Source organism: Macrobrachium nipponense, chromosome 12 (genome assembly GCF_015104395.2).
Source record: "Macrobrachium nipponense isolate FS-2020 chromosome 12, ASM1510439v2, whole genome shotgun sequence".
Classification (NCBI taxonomy): domain Eukaryota; kingdom Metazoa; phylum Arthropoda; class Malacostraca; order Decapoda; family Palaemonidae; genus Macrobrachium; species Macrobrachium nipponense.
Window position 1 is genome coordinate 41,378,276 of NC_087205.1, and position 17,527 is coordinate 41,395,802.

The 17,527-nt window shown below is 40.6% G+C and overlaps 2 protein-coding genes across 10 annotated transcripts in view; both read left to right on the plus strand.

Moving 5' to 3' along the window:
- The window catches only part of LOC135224503 (G patch domain-containing protein 2-like), a 192,289-nt gene that overhangs the window by 141,028 nt on the left and 33,734 nt on the right, over positions 1-17,527 (plus strand). The window lies entirely within an intron of this gene.
- LOC135224502 (uncharacterized) lies at positions 7,645-17,023 on the plus strand. The gene is made up of 2 exons (XM_064263520.1): positions 7,645-9,256; positions 9,369-17,023. Exon 2 carries the CDS (start codon positions 12,093-12,095, stop codon positions 13,890-13,892), a length of 1,800 nt encoding a protein of 599 aa, XP_064119590.1. The 5' UTR covers positions 7,645-9,256; positions 9,369-12,092; the 3' UTR covers positions 13,893-17,023.

Below are 17,527 nucleotides of genomic sequence, written 5' to 3' on the forward strand. Positions count from 1 at the left end.
CATTGGCCGCTCCGCGGAATACTGGCTTAAATTTGCCGTAGTATTTTAAAATACAATAATATGAGAATACATACAATATTCTTGGATATAGTGAAATAATGTATAAATTTTTAAAGGATTTATGGAAAAGATGCATAATTAATAAAATAACATGCATTTTTCGGTACTGGCGGACAAGAACGAACATGAAAAAACATCCGCTGACAACGTGGAGCGCAGTTACAAAGGCTGCCTTAGTTTATATCTTATTTCTGTACAAAAATGAAAATACCTTTACGTAATATATTTTCATACACATTTTAAACATAAAAGCATAAACATTTAAAAAATTGACACATCGATCGCTAAATTTGCACTCTTTTTAACTCTATATTTTCGGAAGAGCGGCAGACGGCGGCATACAAGAATGAACTTGAAAAAACATCGTAGTAGATAACTTGAAGGGCAGTTTCAAAAGCTGCCTTTTTATCATATTTCTGCACAGAAATAAAAATACCGTATTTGTAATACATTTTCATACACATTTAAACATTAAAGCATAAACATTTATAAAATCGACACATCGATCGCTAATTTGCACTTTGTTTTTATTTTTTAAATCGATATTTTCGGAAGAGCGGCAGGCGGCGGCTCACAAGAAAGAACATGAAAAAACATCGTATTTGATAACATGAAGGGCGGTTTCAAAAGCTGCCTTTGTATCCTATTTCTGTACAGAAATAATAATACCTTTCACGTAATACATTTTCATACACATTTTAAACAAAAGCATGAACATTTATAAATCGACACATCTATAGCTAAATTTGCACTTATGTAACTCGATATGTTCGGCATAGAACAGCGTCAGAGGCATATATTTTACCCTAATACCTACATAATAACTCTCCATAAAATTTGTTAATATAATTTGCATAACCGTTATGGTCTGAACGGCATGTCTACAAATGTATGAACTCGTTAGACAACGGCGCCAGCGGCGCTGTTAACTGAAAATTGTGCCGTAAAGATACCTTTAAAATGCCTTATTTTTGTAATGAATATTTTTGACGACCGCCGTAAAACCGATTCGCCGTTGAGTGATTGCGCCGTTAACCGCGGGCCGCCTGTAATTATTAATATTGGCTAATTCTGTAGGTTCAATGCATTCTGATGTATGATAATTCAGCACAGAAAGAAATTGAACACGAAATGAGAATCAGATCGTATGATAATTCAGTACAAAAAGAAATTGAACATGAAACGAGAATCAAATTCGGTCCAACGTCTGCATAATTGAATGGTGCCAGGCTGCTGATGTCATATAATTACAAAATACAAATGTAATGAATATGCATCTATTCCATGAATATTTTTTTAAAATTTATACATTACTGTATTCAATAATACTATGTATTCTCATATTATTGTATTATATAAAATACAAACATATTGGTCAATGTTTTGGTTTGGAAATCAGCTGATGGCAAATAAGAGTTTATTTTGCCATATTTAACTCAGTTCTGGGCAAATGTTTTTGCTTCTAGTTAGCATAAATGTATAAGTATCTAGATACTTTATTTACCATATACTATACTAGTGTGACACGTGATCTCGCATATCATGCGACCCCCAGATTTTCACCATTAAAAAATTATTTTATCACGTATCTCACGCATCATGCGAGTTAAATTTACGAGACCAAATAACAATAGGCTAACCACTTTTCCTCTTTATCTATTCCATTTTTTAGTTAGGCTAATTTTTAGTTAGGCTAATCCCTTTTCCTTCATCTCTTTATCTATCCCATCTTTTAGTTAAGTTTAAAAAATTAAAAGCGAATGCCAAAAGTATCGTTAGTAATGATATACGTACTTGTTTTGAAAACGCATACACCCAGAAACAGCTGATTTGCTACAACTGAATCAGATAACAGCAGCCCTTTTGCTTGCATTCGTACAATAGTATAAAATTACAATTATGTTACAAATGACGTTAAGGAGAATAGGACTGATATATTTTTTCTGGGGGAAGACCTGTGTCTGCCGGTGAAAAGTTCCTGTAGCTCACTTTTCTAAGTATAAATAGATCCTAAATATACCAGAGAAAAAGCTAGCATGGTATGCTGAAGTTATTACCTTCAGCTCGATCACCCCAAGGGCGTTGGTATAGCACTAGGGCGAGTGAAAGCCACTACCAACAGGTCTTCTTGCCAATTAGAGGATTCCTTTCAAAATCTACAACGGTTACTCCTCTTACCTTCCGCTCGCATTCGCTGCTACGACTACTACTATACGGCCGCCATCTTCATTCCTGTAATTAGCTTTGTGTGTGTGCATGCGTTTAGTTACAGCTTCCGTGGTATTCGTTTGACTTAGCGATGTTGGCTGTGGAACTTCCTCCTTCATCTAAGTTGAGTACTCCAATTTGTGTTTTCGTAACTCATACAGTTACGGAGCATCCTAATTTTGCCTTCGGCCCCTCAGAAAACGTATTGAGGGCGCCGTTGGCTTATCCGCCATTTTGGGAGCATCATCAGAACGCGTGTGGTTCTGTTACACATTATTTCCCTTCTAAATTTAAGTTGTGTCAATTGTTATATACATTACAGTCATCAGTGACGTATTTTCATATTACGTGCTTAATTATTAACAGATCGAGTTAGGATTGGTTTGGAGTAAGGCCTAACGCACCCATGATGTCCTCTGGGGTTTAAAGAAAGGTTGATTAGTTTATATTTTAGCCTCTGCCCCCCCCCCAGTTTCTCAAGAGCGTGTTTGTGCCTATCTCTACGTAATTTTATTATATTGTATATGTAAAATTGTTAGGCTACTATAACTGGTTCACTTAAGGTAGATTCTTGGATGACCCCTATTCTCATGAGACGTTAGTTTGGCGGCCGCTGATTGGCTGGGAGCTGCCAAACCTCCCGGTACTAGCCAATCAGCGGCCGCCAATCAAACGTCTCGTGAGAATAGGGTTCATCCAAGAATCTACCTTGAAGTGAACCAGCTATAGTAGCCTATCGCATTTATAATGGGAGAGGAGAGTGTCCTCTCTCTCTCTCTCTCCCGCTCCCGCTGTGAGACATGCATGAGTTATTGTTTAATACGAACCAGATAGATTCTTGATTTATGCACGTTGATGATTTTCATATCACTAAGAGGTTGGAAGAGTTGCTTCCCTCCCTGGCTTAACCGACCAAGCCTAGGCTAGGTCTTGGAAGGTAGGCTAGGTGTCCCTACCCTTGTACCCTTTATACCTCTCCCCATGTCGGTGCTACGGTGCTAGCAGGGAGGATTTCAAAGATAGAGAGCCTCTCTCTTATCATATTGTTGGACCTATCCTCCCTACCGGTCTAGATAGAAAAATTCGAATTTAGTAGGTTTGATCGAGGGCCACCGTCCACACCATGATGTCTTTGGAGGTTATTAGGCCTACCTGTCCGTTTCTGTAGTGATCTCGGAAGGTTAAGCTGGATCCATACTGGGTATTCTCCTTTCACCTTATATTCCTTTGCAACTCTTCCATGATACGTCATTATTAATTTTTATATTATTATTGTATATTGTTTATTGTATTACTGTATATTAAGTGGTCTGGTATGTTGTCGTCTTGGCGCAGCCTCCTTTAGTACAACCTTTAGTAGTAGGCCATGTCCTCCCGGTTGAGAGCAATTACCGATCGGTCGCTGTACAGTAGGGCCTCGATAATCGCGGGGGATAGGGCCCAGAACCCCATTGTGATAAGTAAATACCCGTGTTATCCTGGTACCCTCCCTAAAAATTGCTTTAAACTGTCTACTTTAATAATTAACCCACCCAAGACCACTATTTCAATGTTTATAACTGCCTACTTTAGTTCAAGCACCAAATATGTCTTCAACTATCACCTTAAACTAAATTCAAGACAGTTTCAAAGTTATTCTTTCCTATCTTCAATTTCCCCTTCATCAGATCAGCAAACAAAAGTATATTACCTAACAATTCCTTTCTATTTTCATGATTTGGCTGCTGCACCAAACTAAAAGTACATAGTATATCTATTTTGTGAATGAACATATTTATGATAAAAAAAAACAAGATTTATTGTAAAGATTACAGCACCCAACTATAATATTAATGTGTAAACAGCAAAATACAGCAATAAAAATCTAGTTTTGTCTTTTGTTTACGTTTAGAATCAGCTGATGGACGTTTATTACCGAAAGAATTATTTTGGAAAACAATTTAGTTGCTAAAAGAAACTAATTTATTAATGGAATTATTATTATTTTTAACTTTGTATATAATTGTTTATGATATTATGATACAGTAATTCATATTTCATTGAGAGAGAGAGAGAGAGAGAGAGAGAGAGAGAGAGAGAGAGATTGAGAGACGAGAGAGAGAGAGAGAGAGAGAGAGAGAGAGAGAGAGCAGCTTGGGATGAGAGTAACTGTTGAATAGCTTGAGAGAGCAGCTTAGGACGAGCGTACTGTTACTACCTTAGTTCGAGAATAGCATAATGAAATTTGTATTTTAAATATTTTTATGGTGATAAGAAATGAAACATGGATAGTGATAAGATATTCTCTTGTATACTGTTATAATGTGATTATCATTGAGTCAACTATAAAAGTTGTATTGCAGCAGTTTCGTAAATCACAGAAAGAATAAAAGACCATTTTGTTCTTTTATTACGATAATTATAGTTTTTTCTGCAAGTGAGAGAGAGAGAGAGAGAGAGAGAGAGAGAGAGAGAGAGAGAGAGAGAGAGAGAGAGAGAGAGAGATTTTGCTATTTACATTTATTGTATTTGAAAATTTGTAAATGAGTATCCTAAAAATGCATTTAGTCATGAAAAGAAGAAGAAAACTCAGTAATTAGTGAATCTTGCTCTATGATAAAATTCGCGATTTCGTTAATTTTCTGGGATATACGTAGTATTTGGGCTCCACAAAAAAAGTAAGTAAAGTGATTTATGACAGAATTTAGAGGATACTTATGTAAAAATACATCGGTAGTTTGTAGAACAGTGTAACCACTGTCACATTGTGTAAAGATAGTATGTACAAACGAGACTAGGTTTGGTGACGTCACGGTGGTCATACGTATTTTTTTCGTGAATGAATATACATTTGATAAAAAAAAATAGTTACTGTACTGCTTAGAGTACCATACTGTAATATTAACCCTCTTACGCCGACTGGACATATTTTACGTCGACATTTTTTGTCTCCCGTGTGCCGACTGGACGTATTTTACGTCGACTTACAAGTTTTTTTTAAATTCGCGGAAAAATACTTATAGGCCTACCAGCCTAAAACTTTTGAATCACGCGCCTTGGGGGATGCTGGGAGTTCACGGACCAAGGTGTTGTTTTGTTTACAATCGTTACGCAGGCGCGCAAGCGCGAATTTTGTTCTTGCCGCACTAAAAAATATCGGAGACACATCTCGGAAATTATTTCGTCACTTTGACATAATTTTTGTACCATTGTAAATTAGCCGTTACGTGAAGTATTATATATGAAAATGTGCACATTTTTATGTAGAATACAACGATTAAATACTCATGATTGTAGCTTTTATCAGTTTTGAGATATTTTCATATAAATAATGATAATTGCCAAAATTTCAACCTTTGGTCAACTTTGACTCTACCGAAATGGTCGAAAAACGCAATTGTAAGCTAAAACGCTTATATTCTAGTAATATTCAATCATTTACCTCAATTTGGCAACTAATTGGAAGTCTTCTAGGCACAATATTTCGCTTTTAGGTGAATTTATGAAAAAACTTTTTCCTTACGTCCGCTCGGTAACTCTTCCGAAAAAAATCATACATGCGATTGTGGTAATGTTTTGCACCATTTTAAAAGTAGCCGTTATATAAAGTTTTATATACGGAAATGTGCGCAATTTCATGCACAATACAACTAAAAACAACCCATGGTTGTAGCTTTTATCAGTTTTGAGATATTTTCATATAAATAACGATAATTGCCAAAATTTCAACCTTCGGTCAACTTTGACTCTACCGAAATGGTAGAACGCAATTGTAAGCTAAAAACGCTTATATTCTAGTAATATTCAAGCATTTACCTTCATTTTGCAACTAATTGGAAGTCTGTAGCACAATATTTCGATTTATGGTGAATTTATGAAAAAAATAACATTTTCTTTACGTCCGCGCGGTAACTCTTCCGAAAAATCATACGTGCGATTGATGTAATGTTTGCACCATTTTAAATTAGCCGTTACCATAAAAAGTTTGTAATATATGAAAATGTGCGCAATTTCATGAGAATACAACCAAAAATAATTAAAGGTTGTAGCTTTTCTCATTTTTGAAATATTTGCATATAAATCACGATAAAATAGAAAAAACCACGCTCGGTCAACTTTGACTCTACCGAAATGGTTGAAAAACGCAATTGTAAGCTAAAACTCTTACAGTCTAGTAATATTCAGTCATTTATCTTCATCTTGAAACAAATTCAAAGTCTCTAGCAAAATATTTAGATTTATGGTGAATTTAAAAAAAAATCTTTCCTTCCCTCCACGCGCGGATTCTCTGCCACAAATCTCTTAAAATGCGTACGTCCCATTCTCGGAATATTTGCTCCGTTTCATATTAGGCATTTCATAGAGTTTTATATATGAAAATGTGCGCAATTTTATGTAGAATAAAACGAAAAATATTTGAAGGTTTGTAGCTTTTCTTATTTCCGAAATAATTGCATATAAAAAATATATATATAAAAATTCGACATTCGGTCAAATTTAACTCGTCAGATATGGTCAAAACTGCAATTGTAAGCTAATACTCTTACAGTCTAGTAATTTTCAAATCATTTGTCTTCATTTTCTGAAATGGAATTGGAATTGGTGGTTCTAGGTACAATATTTAGATTTATGGTGAATTTTGAAAAAAAATTTGTTTACGTCCATGCGTTACGAATTCATGCATTATTTTGTGATAATATTTTCTGTGTGTTGCTTTTATAGTTTTACAATGTGTTATATACCAAAATGATTGGAATTTAGTGTACATTACAACGAAAAAAAAAGTAACTTGTTACCTTTAACCGTTTTGCGTACAGCGCGATTTGAATACAATTATATATGAAATTTCGTTTTTTGCGCTATCATATATCGCATTATTTATATATGATAATGATAATTTTTTTCATTTCTGATGGTTGCATACTAAACTTCAGGCAATGACAAAAAAAGGAGCCAAAAATGAACTCTTAATCTTGAAAACTAAGTGCGCTGTGATTTTTTGAAAAAAATATTTTTTCCGCTTCCGCGCTCACTCCGAAACCCCTCCTGCACACGGGAGACAATTTTTTATTTACCGCTCCGGTGTAAGAGGGTTAATGTAATCACATCAAAATAAAGCACTAATCATTCCATGCTGTAAACATGTAAAGTGTATTTTTGTCTTTTGAAAAATGCATTCCCCAAGGAATTATTCCTTGAAGAGACTTTTTATTATGAAGATATGCCAATAATATATAAGATATGCATTTTTATTATGAAATATGACTAATAAAATATAAGGTAAACAAATGGTTTTATTACGTTTACGCTTCGTTGCCGATTGCAAACAACAATAGATAATCTATGACAATTATCGTTTGTATGACTGCAGTGTTCAGAGAAGTTGTATGTTATACCAAAACAATAATGTTCGAATTGAAAATGAATGTTTTCCTAAATGTTATTACTAATGTAATTACACTATTACTATTAACATTTCTAAAAGGTTAAGAATGACAAGTGCTGTTAAGTGTAACTCAATGTTTACATTTCTGTTGGCCGCTCAACTACAGTTGATGTCAATGATGTGGGATTATTCCATGAATAGGCTATATATTATGAAGATATGCCAATAATATATAAGGTGAGAATGGTTTTATTACCTTTATTGTCAGTTAATATCATAATGTGAATCTGTTCATGCATTTGTTGGTTATCGGAACCGGACGAGGCTTAGCCTACCATGGATTCATACCAGTGATATAGACTGAGAAGTGGTCCAAGGAAAACCCCGTGATTAACTGAATCCGTGATTGCTGATCCGCGACTAAGTGAGGCCCCACTGTACCAATCACGACGGGCCCTAGGCCCAGTCGGCCTACTACCCATGAAGTAGTAGGCTACACAGCCTTCAATAGGTGTCCATCTCTGATCGGGTTGGTGGCCAGACGATCACGAACGACCACCCCACATACCACCTTCCCCCCTTCCCCCCCACTTCCTAGCTCGGCTCTGCCAGACGCTTATAGCTCGCGGTTCTAGTAGTCTTATCGATGAACGACCGCTCAAGTTTTCACTTAAGTGGGGAAGAGAGGGGTGGGAGCGGTGGGGTTACTGGTATTTTATGTAATTCCTTGTCTCCGAGTGAATAGCTCCGCCGGTAAAGCGGTCTAGTATTGCACCAACCGGCAGACATCGCTCCAGATTGTACATTTATACAGCTCCGCCGCTCAGTGGTCTCTCCCTCCAGTTGTCCTCCTCCGGTTACGGATTCGGGCTAGGAGTTACGCTCCCCCCACTAGAGGCGGGCAGGTTCGGATAGAGGAATTACCTTCCCCTGATCCGCCGCTTCAGCCCGTTTCGCCGTCATTACTTAGGACAATGAGAAATGAGACTTTGGGTAGGCTAAGCTTTGGGGACTGCACTGTAGATATCTCTGGACCTTTAAGGTACCGACGGAATGTGACTCACCCTCACATCCGCTACCGGAGTGTTGCACTAAGTTGCTGCAGCTCAGTTTCCATTCTTGTGTTGTTCCCCGCTCCGGTGGGGACAGTGGATGGGTCAGGTATTCGACTACGATAATGCGTAGCCTTCTGATTTAGCCGACCGTAATAGAGATTAGGTCCTTCCTCTTCTCCGGTCCGGCGGATCTCAGATCCCATATACTGAACTTGCAGCTATATTCCAAGGACGGAATCGGGAGCAGGCAAATACACCCAAAGAATTTCTTTGTTCATTCAGTGAGTTGAAATCATTAGTGAGCAAGTCTTGAACCAATATCTAGGTTAAGGTGCATGCTCTCGGAGTTAATGCCGGCCCCTTGGGCTGATACTCATAAGGGATTTTCAATTTACAGATGGTCCGTTGCCAGGCGGAAGGGTGCTCCGCTTCCCTTGGCAAGCCCTACAGCCATGTAGTCTGCCGCTCGCACGCGAATTGTGCCATGCAACTCGAGCACTATATGGTCTGGCATCCGGATGCGTGCACCGTCTGCTACGAGATGGTGTCCCTTCTTACTGATGAGCAGGTAAATATCTTTGCTGCATCATTGACATGAAATTTCTGTTATAATAACTTAGGAAGTTTATTATAGATACTATTCCCCAAGTGGAATGTTAATTCGATTTCCTCTCTGACAGGCTGCCAATGACGCCCGACATGAGGCAAGGGTGGCGCTGAGAGGATGGGTCTGTGGATTCGGGAAGAATGCGCCGGCGGGACAGGCGTACATCCTGGATGCAGGATTGTGCTCCCTTCTGTACAAGGGGGCCACGGCTACGACGGCTGTTCCGGCGCATGTTGCCGCCCCCATCATAGATGCCATCCGCGTGGCGACAATGCCCATCCCGGAAGATCAGGAGGACTTGATGGCGGAAGAGGTGGCGGCCATCAGCATTCATCTGGAACCCATGGCCACTGAGGAGGAGGTAGGTGGGGAGGTAAGTGAGGCAAGTAGTCTACTAAGTCCTACTCCTTCTTCCTCTTCTTTCCTGGACTTCTCTAAGCCCACCCCTACTTGGAAAGGATCGCTTTCGGTCGTTCCCAAGATTAAATTGGTAAGACCAAAATCCCTTCCAAAGGGATCAAAACCGACTCCGTCAGCGGTCGACTTCTACCGCCAAGTCACCTGCTGCCAAGGATTCTCCCCCTCCTAAGGGGTCGAGAGCTAAATCCACCAAACCCAAGGCGACGGAGTCCGGATTTGACTGAGAGGCCTTCACTAACCTTATAATGACGAAGGTTAGCAATGTGATTGACAAGAGGCTTGAGTCGATATGACTCGCCTCGGGCTCAGATACTTCCGGCCAGGCAATAACGTCTCTGACCGAGAGGATCAGGCCCCTGGAGGATATGTTGACCAGATTTCTCCACTCCGGAACCCCGGCGCTATCTATGACATTGCTGGATGCGTCAAAGCTACCGCCATTTGACAATAACAACCCGTGGCGGTTAGCATTGCATGCCCCATTCTTGGATGGGAAGTTGATAATTGAAGGGTGCGGAACCTGGCTGCTGGAGGACTTTGAGCTCTTCCCACCAGGTCTCCAATTCCCATTCCCTGGTTTTGTCAGACTAGCAGAGCATGCGCTAGTCAGAGTAGACAAGGTCCCAAAGGAGACAGTGATCTTCCCTAGCGACCAAGCTCAAGCTGTTTGGGTTCGCACCCTCTCTGACTGGGGGTGCGTTAATAATAGACTAACGCCACATAAAGGTAGCTTTACGATGTTTGCGACCCCAGACAGAGTTCCGTCGCCCTGTACATCCAAGGTGGCGGAAATAACTTTGCAAGCGATGGTGGAGGATAAGCCCCAACCAGTGCTAAAAGAGACAGAGGCTACCTCTCTACTCTTCCCCACAGGTATGGATTTTTGGAACGATGCTCCAGCTACGTTTACAGCAGGTAGACTTGACCCGGATTGTGCTTCCACCCTATTCTCTGAGAAGCTACCTAGGATTCCGGACCACTTGGTCAAAGCAGAATTTGAGGCAAGGACCAGACTAGGAAGATCTATCAACTCCGTCACTGTGGCGGAGTTGGTAGCATCAACATACACCAAAGAACAGTTGTTCCGGGTCCTGACGAAAGCTCTACTACAGACTTTCCAAACGGACTTGTACGACTTCGGGATGGCAAGACGAGCATGCAGGAAGCACGTCCTGGTGGGTGCCTCTATAAGGCATGAGCCTAATAGGCTCATAAAGTCATCAGTATGGGGAGAAAATTTATTCCCGAAAGACGAAGTCAACAACGTCTTTCATCAGGGGGACTCCCTTTCAAACGGAAGTTTGAGGGCCCCGGACACCAAACCAGACCCAAGAAGAGGCCAAGGAGATTTAATCCCTACCAGGCCTCCCGTCCTCAGGCGGTCGTGCAAGCGGTTCCAGTATCCCAGGTTTGCAAGCCTTCAACATCTAAGGCTCAACCGCAGCAACAGTTTGTCTTAGTACAAACTCCGCCGGCTGAACAGCCTTCAACTTCCACAGCCATAATGACCTCCCCAGCCTTCAACCCAGCCTATGAAGCGTGGGATCTATTTCGCAGCTACAATAGGCATGCCGGAAGTAGCAGGGCCAGAGGTGGCTCCCGACTACGAGGCGGACCAAGGGGTAGAGGCTTCCGTGGAGGTAGAGGTAGCAGACCTGCAGCCAACCAGTGAGAACCCGCAGGTGGGAGGGAGATTATATCTCTTCCGGGACCATTGGACCTTCAGTCCATGGGACCACAGTAGTCTCAAAAGGTCTGAGGTGGAAATGGGAGAAAGGGCCCCCTTCGCCAACCAGTTTTTATTAGATGCCAACGCGGACCTTATAGACTATACCAAAGATCTCCTGCAGAAGAAGGCTATAAAGAAAATAAAACGCCTAAAGTTTCAAGGACGTGTGTTCAGTGTCCCAAAGAAAGACTCGGACAAAAGAAGAGTGATTCTGGACTTGTCCCGTCTCAACTCATACATTCATTGCGACAGGTTTCGCATGCTGACCGTCTCACAGGTGCAGACCTACTTCCCCGTGGGGCCGTCACCACCTCTATAGATCTTACAGATGCCTACTATCATGTTCCAATAGCAAGGAACTTCTCTCCGTACCTAGACTTCAAGCTAGGAAAGCAGCCTTACTCATTCAGTCATGCTGTTCGGGCTCAACATTGCGCCCAGGATATTCACCAAACTAGGAGAGACGATAGTTCAAGAACTAAGAACGCAAGGGGTAATGTTAGTAGCCTATCTAGACGACTGGCTCATTTGGGCAGCCAGTGTCGACGAGTGCCGCAAATCAACAGCCAAGGTGATAAAATTCTTGGAATTTCTGAGTTTCCAGATAAACAAGGAAAAATCTCTGCTCGTTTCGGCTTCCCGCTTCCAATGGCTGGGAATCCAATGGGACCTAAACAAGAACAAACTATCTCTACCATCCAAAAAGATCAAGGAGATAGCGAAGGCTACGAAACAGTTCCTCAAGAACAAAAAGACTTCTCGACGTACCCAAGAGAGGATCCTAGGTTCGCTACAGTTTGCGTCAGTGACGGACATCCTATCGAAAGCCAGATTGAAGGATATCAATTGAGTCTGGAGGAAGAGAGCCAACATCAATCTCAAGGACAAAATCTCGGTAATTCCACCCATTTTAACAAAAAGGCTCCGTCCATGGATGGAATGCTGCGACCTGGCCAAGTCAGTACCATTGCAATTCCCTCCGCCGTCTCTAACTATCCACACGGATGCATCTCTGAGCGGCTGGGGAGGCTATTCACAACACAAGAAAGTCCAAGGAACGTGGTCAGATATGTTCCGCCAGTTCCACATCAATGTTCTAGAAGCGATGGCCGTTTTCCTGACCCTGAAATGACTGACTCCGGCCAGGAACAGTCATATAAGGATAGTCTCAGACAGTTCAGTAGTAGTCCACGGCATAAACAGGGGAGGCTCCAGGTCAAGCAAACTAAATCACGTCATGATTGCGATATTTTCGTTAGCAACGAAAAATCATTGGCACTTGTCAGCAACTCACCTGGCAGGAGAGAAAAATGTTATCGCAGATGCACTTTCCAGGACAACTCCGCTGCAGTCAGAGTGGTCCCTGGACAAAAAGTTGTTCCAGTGGATTTGCAATCAAGCCCCGGACCTTCAAGTAGACCTATTCGCCACGGAATCCAATCACAAACTACCATGTTACATGGCACCCAACCTGGACCCTCTAGCTTACACCACAGATGCAATGTCCATAAATTGAAACACTTGGCAGAGGATTCACCTGTTTCCACCAGTGAATCTTCTGATGAAGGTCCTGCACAAGCTAAGATCTTTCACGGGACAGGTAGCATTGGTGGCTCCCAACTGGCCAAAGAGCAACTGGTTTCCGCTTCTTCTAGAACTGAATCTCCGGCCCAAACAGATCCCCCGTCCAGAACTGACACAGGTAGTACAAACTCAGACTGTGTCAGCTTCCTAAAAAACTCTGAGTGCCCTAACTTTATGGACTTCATGAAGTTTGCAGCCCAAAAGGATGCTAGTATTGATCCACTAAACATCTTATTCATAGAATCAGATAAAAGAGAATCAACGCTCAGGCAGTATGATTCAGCAGTGAAAAAGCTGGCTAATTTTTTAAAAGATTCAGATGGTCAAAATATGACTACAAATCGGGCAATTTTGTTCTTTAGAACTCTATTTGAGAAAGGCCTAGCCGCTAGTACCATTACTACGGTCAAATCGGCCTTAAGGAAGATTTTTCAGCTTGGCTTTAACATTAACTTGTTAGATTCATACTTCTCTTCGATTCCAAGAGCATGTGCACGCCTGAGACCAATAGACCGCCCTCAAACGGTCTCCTGGTTCTTGAATGATGTACTTAAATTAGCCTCAGACACTGACAATGAGACATGCTCTTATATAACCCTTCTCAGAAAGACCTTATTCTTAATGGCCCTGGCTTCAGGTGCCAGAATATCTGAACTCTTGGCTCTCTCTAGAAATCCAGATCATGTTGAATTCCTCCCGTCGGGTGAAGTATTACTATCCCCAGATCGGAAATTCTTGGCTAAGAATGAGGACCCACAAAACAGATGGGCTCCATGGAAGATTATTCCTCTGACACAGGACGCATCATTGTGTCCTATAGTTACTCTTAAATCCTATCTGGCCAGAACTTCTGAAAAAACTTAAGGCCCCCTTTTCATTAGGGAGAAAGGTGGTACGATCTCTGTTAAAGGTATTAGACAACAAATACTCTACTTTATTAAACAGGCCAACCCGGATTCAGTCCCACACGTCCATGACATCCGGGCAGTAGCTACCTCCATTAACTATTTTCACAATATGAATTTCGAAGACCTGAAGAAGTATACGGGTTGGAAATCTCCAGCAGTATTTAAACGCCACTATCTAAAGAACTTAGAGGCCCTTAAATTCCCAACAGTGGCTGCAGGGAGCATAGTCTCCCCTGAATTACCGAGTCTTATCAATTCCTTTCCTTAGCCCCTTTTTGTCACTCCCTTTCCCTTAAATACTCTCTCCTTCCTACCTGCCTCACTCATATTCCCTGCCAACCCTCTCTCTTCCAGGCCGGGCTGGTTGGTTGCCATCCCGTCACTGGAACTTGTACATAGCATTGAGACCATATTGGTATCACTAACATGTCTGTACATAATTTATTGTATATTGCTTCAGATACCATTCTGTTATATTAGTTTTATTACTAATCTTAATCTCTAGTTTAAGTCCTAATTAGAATTAGTAAGTTGTCCGCCCTATTACGGCGCATTAAATTTATTAAGAGAAACTTAGGTTTCATTATCCCTTTTATATACTTGTTTGGTGTCTGTTAAGCTTGGATGGCAATTGTCTGATACTTTTTCACTGGCAGACACAGGTCGAACCCAGAAAAGGGATTTTGACAAAGGAAAAATCTATATCTGGGGGAAGACCTGTGTCCGCCCCGTAAACCCCATCCCTTCTCCTAGTCCCACCCTTAGCCAGTCCAAGCTTGTGTGTCTATTCCAGGAATGAAGATGGGGGCCGTGTAGTAGTAGTAGTAGCGGGTGCGAGCGGAAGGTAAGAGGAGTAACCGTTGTAACGGCACTCGCCGTGGGAGGGATTTTGAAAGGAATCCTCTAATTGGCAGGAAGACCTGTTGGTAGTGGCTTCCACTCGCCCTAGTGCTATACCGACGCCCTTGGGGTGATCGAGCTGAAGGTAGTAACTTCAGCATACCATGCTAGCCTTTTCTCTGGTATATTTAGGATCTATTTATACTTAGAAAAGTGAGCTACAGGAACTTTTCACCGGCAGACACAGGTCTTCCCCCAGAAATAGATTTTTCTTTTGTCAAAATCCCTTTACATTACTACAGTGGTCCCCCCGTATTCGCGGGGGATGCATACCAGACCCCCCCGTGAATAGTTAGAATCCGCGAATGTTTGGAACCCCTATAAAAATACTAAAAACAGCCTATTTTGTTAGTTACAACTCAAGAAAAACCCACTAAAAATTTTCCTACATGGTTTTTTTAATAGTTTTATCACAAAAAGTGCATTTTATGATGAAATCCATCAAAAAAGCCAGGAATTTGTGGATATTTATCATAGAAAAATACCGCGAATGCGTGAATTTTCCGTGAATAATGCAGGGAAACGTTCCCGAGAGAAATCCGCGAATGTGTGAGTCCGCGAATCTGGAGAACGCGAATACGGGGGGTCCACTGTATATCCTTACTCGCTATGTAGAAAAGATCGGCAAGGGCATATACCGCTAAATTTAATAGTAAGTCTTAGCTGAAGTTGAGGAAAGAATGTTGATCTGCTAATGTCTATTATTGTGCCTCGGCAACGTGGATGAAACTCTCACAAACTTCGGTATAATACAGCTACTATCCGACTTACAACCTGCTCGACATACGACCACTCGTACTTACAACCTTACTTCAGACAGTTGACCATTGAGACTTGGCACTGTGCCATCTCATGAGAACTCTCATCACTCAGGCAGCATCAGTTTGAGTTACCCTGCCCTATCTGCAGCATCATTTGGTTTTAACTGTACTGTAGACTGAATTGCAAACCAATTTACGTAAGAATCGACTTCTGACATGCATGCAAGAACCTAACCCCATTGTAACTCAATGCCTGATTGTACGTAATATATACTATTACGTAAATGATTAAAATGTATTAGTAGAAGTACATTATGGTAAAAAGATTGAAATAATGATTGTACATTACATTACAGTACTAAGTAGGCACTTTTATATAGCAAAGGTTTGATAGTATACCCTACCCAGTATGTTGGCCACTTTCTAAGGTTCGACTTACATCCATTCCGACTTACAACCAGTGGGTCGGAACCAAACTTGGTTGTAAGTAGGATAGTACCTGTACCATCAAACTCTACTGTAAAAAAAATTTGAGAGAAACATGTTTTAATCAAACCTGTTGGGCATGAAAGAACACATTTTACTGTTTTCACTCCAATAAAAGATAAATATGTAAAGTTCTGATGAGACGAAATGAAGATATGAACGGAATCTGTTGATTTTTGTTTATGCAATAAACATGCCCTCAGTGCCATCTGCTAACGAAAAAAATAACTGAATTTCATTCACAAACAACACCTTTTTAAGTGATATTTCGACTTGGAAAACACTTAGTAGAACGTAAAATAACCATGACCCTTATAAATTGAATATCTTGAGATTCATTTGCACTAACTAGAAGCAAGGAAGTAGCTCTGATTTGAGTTCAATACAGCAAAACAAACTTACCTTGCAATCATACTCAGCTGATTTCCAAACCAAAACATTCATTGCTATGTTTGTATTTTATAATACAAAGAAATAGTAATGTGAAAATACATAAATGTAAATTGCCTAATCCGTTCCAAGCCTTACAAAAACACCCCAGTAAATTTTATAATAAAGCTAAATTGACCAATAAACAATGAAATACTACAACAATTTGGACTTATTCAATACTTAACTTAATACGTACTACTAATATGTACCTGTAAATAAAGTGTATTAGTGTACAATGTATACAAGAAGTACTGTACATACATACGTACATATGTAGTAAAATGTGGAACCTTACCTTTCGAGTGAGGCTATCTCCAAAAGTGGCGACAGAGGAGGAGGACAAACGGCAGAAAATTTATTACGTAGTACGTACACTTAACTTAACGAAACACATTAAAAATGTCAGGAAACATAAACTAAACTTTACAAAACACATTAACAAAACCGTAACACTTAACTTTACAAAAAACTTAAAATAAAATTTTTTATTTTTACATTTTTTTTTTACTTTTTTATACATTACATTTTTTTTCCCGCAAAAATTCAATTTCTGGGCTCAGCTCGTGTCGCTGCGCGAAATATCCTTTAATCTATTATTTCTAGGGTAAATGTACTAACACATACAGAGAATAAATAAAATAAAGAAAACAAGGTCAAGTATAAACTGACCTCGCTCACCCTCCCAAGAGGGTGTCGGTATGAACACTAGGCGAGTGAGACCACTACCACGAGCCAAATACCAATAGAAATCTCCCACAACAAAAACCCTCCATGAGGAGAGCCGACCCCACAGAGTGAGCAGCTCGTACTACTACTACTCCATCCCATGCTGCCGACTGCTGCGCCTCTGGTGGACATCCTTTTCAAGTTTAGCGCACACGAGTCACACGTGTTATTTTCTCTCTGTGTTTTTTGTGCCCTTTCGTTGGATTTATCTATAATGGAGCGTGCAGCTATCGCAGCAGCTAAGTTAAGTACTCAGTATTTATGATTAGTTGGTTTTTTTCCGAGA

Excerpts from the sequence above, each read along its gene's own strand:
- LOC135224502 (XM_064263520.1), top strand. The coding sequence starts at position 12,093 with ATGGCTGGGAATCCAATGGGACCTAAACAAGAACAAACTATCTCTACC.